The 3,729-nt window shown below is 31.8% G+C and overlaps 1 protein-coding gene across 1 annotated transcript; it reads right to left on the bottom strand.

Moving 5' to 3' along the window:
* Window positions 1-1,388: 1,388 nt before the first annotated feature.
* Window positions 1,389-3,237, bottom strand: LOC105971254 (uncharacterized). Its single transcript, XM_012996102.2, has 5 exons — window positions 2,612-3,237; window positions 2,206-2,493; window positions 2,023-2,088; window positions 1,859-1,924; window positions 1,389-1,676 (listed from the first exon to the last, which is right to left on the bottom strand). The coding sequence occupies exons 1-5, from the start codon at window positions 3,104-3,106 to the stop codon at window positions 1,578-1,580; spliced, it is 1,014 nt and encodes a 337-aa protein (XP_012851556.2). The 5' UTR covers window positions 3,107-3,237; the 3' UTR covers window positions 1,389-1,577.
* Window positions 3,238-3,729: the final 492 nt, after the last annotated feature.

Raw genomic sequence — 3,729 nt, 5'->3', positions numbered from 1 at the left:
CTTTTATAAGTAGTATATATTTGGGAAGAAATTTTTTGTTGTATTGTATGTAGGATATTAGGAGCCATAATATTTAATTGTGAAAATGGGCTCATATCCAATAACTATGAGTAGCCCAGTTCAAAAATTCTATGAGCAGCCCAGTTCAGGAGTCAACCCAAGTTATAAGCTGATATTGGTCCAATTCCTTAAGTCGAGTGAAATAAATTGGAGCCCTAATGTGTACCTTCTCTTTTGATGTAATCCGAGCTTTCCATCATCCTCCTAACTACTACTCTATGTTATTTTTTTGCTTAATTTTGCCACCCAATTATATAGAATTTTTAATATCTTTCCCCATAAGATTTAATGTCTGTAATTTATTTAGTTATTGGCTCTCTAACTAATAATTATATGAATTAGTACCGAACATTATCGAATAAACGATGGAAAGACTAACTAATGTAAATAACAAAGAAAGTTAAGAAAATCTGTAGAAAAAATATTTGTATTGTTTATAATCATTTACAATGTTTGAATTCTTGGATGCCTTACAAATAAAATTTGTTCTCTTATTTATACTAAGACACCTTATCAATGAGCTATAGAGACCAACTTGATCAAAGGAGTAGGAGTTGTTCTCTAGAGCACTCCAAAAAATTCATACCAAACACAAGGGAGAGTGTAGAACCTTTTATAGAATCCTTTGAATGCTTATTGGACTAAGACGTGCACTTTCTTGTTGGATCATACTGAACCTTTTCAATGCAAGGGAAACTGACCACTGTTGGCCCAAAATAAGCGGTCAGTATGTCGCACTATTACAAATATAGGAGTATTAGTTTTTCGAATCTACACGAAAATAGCGATATTAATAGTGGGATGTTGTAGGCTGATTTAATGGACACAAAATAAACGATCAATTAGAGCTTGATTTAAACCCGCAACCTGAAATATTATGTGCCAAGTTTCAGCCTATAACTACAAAGCCAAATAGAGTATGTAATCTTGAGTTTCTAATCATGATGTCCGATGGTATATGAGTTTCATCATAATTTTGTATTTTGATTGTTTTAGTAAAGAAGCAAAAAACATCTTAAATAAAAAAAGTGGGGGTGTAGGTACTTTTTTAAAAACATCTTATAAGCTCCCTAACAACTTATTTTTTCTTTTTTTTAAATCTTTTGTAATTTTTTGCCAAACACCTTTTAACAGTTTATAAGCTATTAAACGTACATCTGAAAGGTGTTTTTAGAAGCTTATAAGTTTAGCCAAACAAGCTCTTATCCATAAAATATTTATTATTTGTTGGGTCCGCCCCTTTTCTTTGACTACACGTGCAACAATATATACGGTGTACGTATTTGATTTTGCTTTTTGTATGTATAAGAGCTGAGTAGATTCACACGTATGAATGATCTTTACTTAATTATCCTCAAACATTTATCTTTTATACAAAAAAATTAAATTGAAAAATCATTATCAGGATTACTACTCATGATCGTAATTAATTGAACCGGCAGATTTTGTAACAAATCAGCATTTACACTTCTCTTCATAAATTATTAAAAAGAAAACAAAAAAGAATAATTAATTAATTATAAGCAGAAATTCGGTGAAATCTTCTGATACATGCCAATGTCCATTCCATTATAAGCAATTGGAGCATACATCCACAGATCATCAGAACTTAGCAACTGCACCAAAAAAAAAAATATTAGAATAAGGTGCATGTCACATCTAATTAATTAAGATCTGTGTTTTTCTGATAATTAATTCAAAGACCGATCGATCATCCAATAATTATAATCGATTATTTCAAGGTTTCGGTTTCTGTTTCTGTTTCGATTTCGATTTGAATAATAAAAGAAAAATGTACCTTGATTTGAAGCTGCAAAAACTTCACGTACTGGACAGCTTCTTCGAGCATTGTGCTTATGTCAACCTGTAAATATGCACACCATTAATTTCAAGAAAATCTATATTAAGATATCACATATAATTTGTTTTATATATGTATGTATGTATATAAATAAAATATACCTTTGTTCCATTGGGAACAAGATTCTGCAAGATCTTCAATCTCTCATTGATTCTTTCTCTTCTTTTCTGAAAATTTGAAAAAAAAAAACAATGTTTTTTAGATTTTTTAAAATAGTGAGGTCTAAAATATTAGTGTTTGTGTGTGTAATTCTTTTATTTTTTTTTTAATTTGAATTTTCTTACTCTAGCATAGAGGCTTTGAGGATCAGTTGCAGAACCGCGATTGGCTTTGGCTTTCCCGTTCAACGACTTTAGCGAAACCGAATCTAGTTTCGATTCCGAAGCATTATTATTACTATTAGTAATGGAATCATGAATATCTTCAGAGCTGCAGCTGCTTGAACTAATTTGATTATTTCCTCCACCATCATTACTAATAATCATATTATTTTCTTCATTATTAATATCTTCCTCGTCCTCACCGATCATTTTCTTCTTCTTTTTCGACTGATTAGCCGCCTTTTGATTTTTCTGCGCAACGAATCGAGTAATTCAAAAGTCAATAACATAATGTATATATGGAGAGAGAGAGAGAGAGAGAGAGAGTTTTTAAAACTTGTGGAAATCGAAAGATTATTACACTACTTACATTTCTAGAAACTCGAGGCTTCCGCTTAGAAGGTTCGTCGATAATTGGCTCTTCTTCTTCGGCTTCGTATTTCCGTTTGAGCCGAATAATGTCCTTGCAAGAATCATCGGTTTCCCCATTATTATGGCCTCCCGATTGGTCGTCGAACATTTCTTCCATTATGACATCGTCGGAAAAAACGGGTACCATCATACTAGTGTAATAATTCATGCACTCATCGAACGTGTTGTTGGTTAAATATTCTTCTTCGTGGTGATGGAAGCTTACACCATTGTTATTGCTATTGCTACTTTCTTGAGGAACACGGTACACGTTGTGGTGGAAAGTGTGATCGATTTCACAAGAAGAAGGGAAAAATGACGACGAACTCTCGATAGCCATATTCTCGCAGTAATTACTAGGAAACGGCAATAAATCGGGGTTGTTTTCTCCGATCGAGAACATTTTGCTTAGTGATTCCCATTCTTGATCAAGAAAAGATTCAACAAACTCCATCTTTTTTTTCCGATCTTTTTTCTTTTATTACGGAAAGGAAGAAGAAAAATCGAAAAAGGTAAGATGTGTTTGTGATACTGAACTTAATTAATGGTAGGCATGGAAATACCGAAAACTCGATATCGTATTTATATCCATGGCGGGAGAGAGAAGAAGAAGAGAGGGAGAAGTGTCAATTAATATCAATAATCATATTGACTTCATTTTTCTATTGAAATTATTTAATTATAACATCATACCAAAACTATACATATAAGTAGTAATTATGATTCTAATTAATACTTTGTAACTAGTAACCTCACGAGTCAACCAAATGGGGCCAAAAGCATGCCTTCACAACCACACAAATAATTAAAATAAAAACAAATAAATAAATAAAAAGAAGAAAGAGAAAAACTCATGAGGGGAACCAAAGTATATATACATGCATTAATTATGACAGTCTATGAGGGTTTCAACTTAAGACTTTTTGCAGAAAATGTAATTAAAAACGTTAACTGTATACCTAATCATTCGATTGTGACTAAGTATGATTTGATTAACAATATATAATATGGTATAATCATTTGGTTTGGTGAAGATGGGGTATATGTTTTCAAGTGAAAATAATGACGACATTAATT

This window comes from Erythranthe guttata, chromosome 3 (assembly GCF_056151865.1).
Source record: "Erythranthe guttata isolate IM_541 chromosome 3, IM_541, whole genome shotgun sequence".
NCBI classification, from domain to species: domain Eukaryota; kingdom Viridiplantae; phylum Streptophyta; class Magnoliopsida; order Lamiales; family Phrymaceae; genus Erythranthe; species Erythranthe guttata.
The sequence above is the reverse complement of the archived record's forward strand: the minus strand, read 5'-3'. Positions and strand labels throughout refer to the sequence as shown.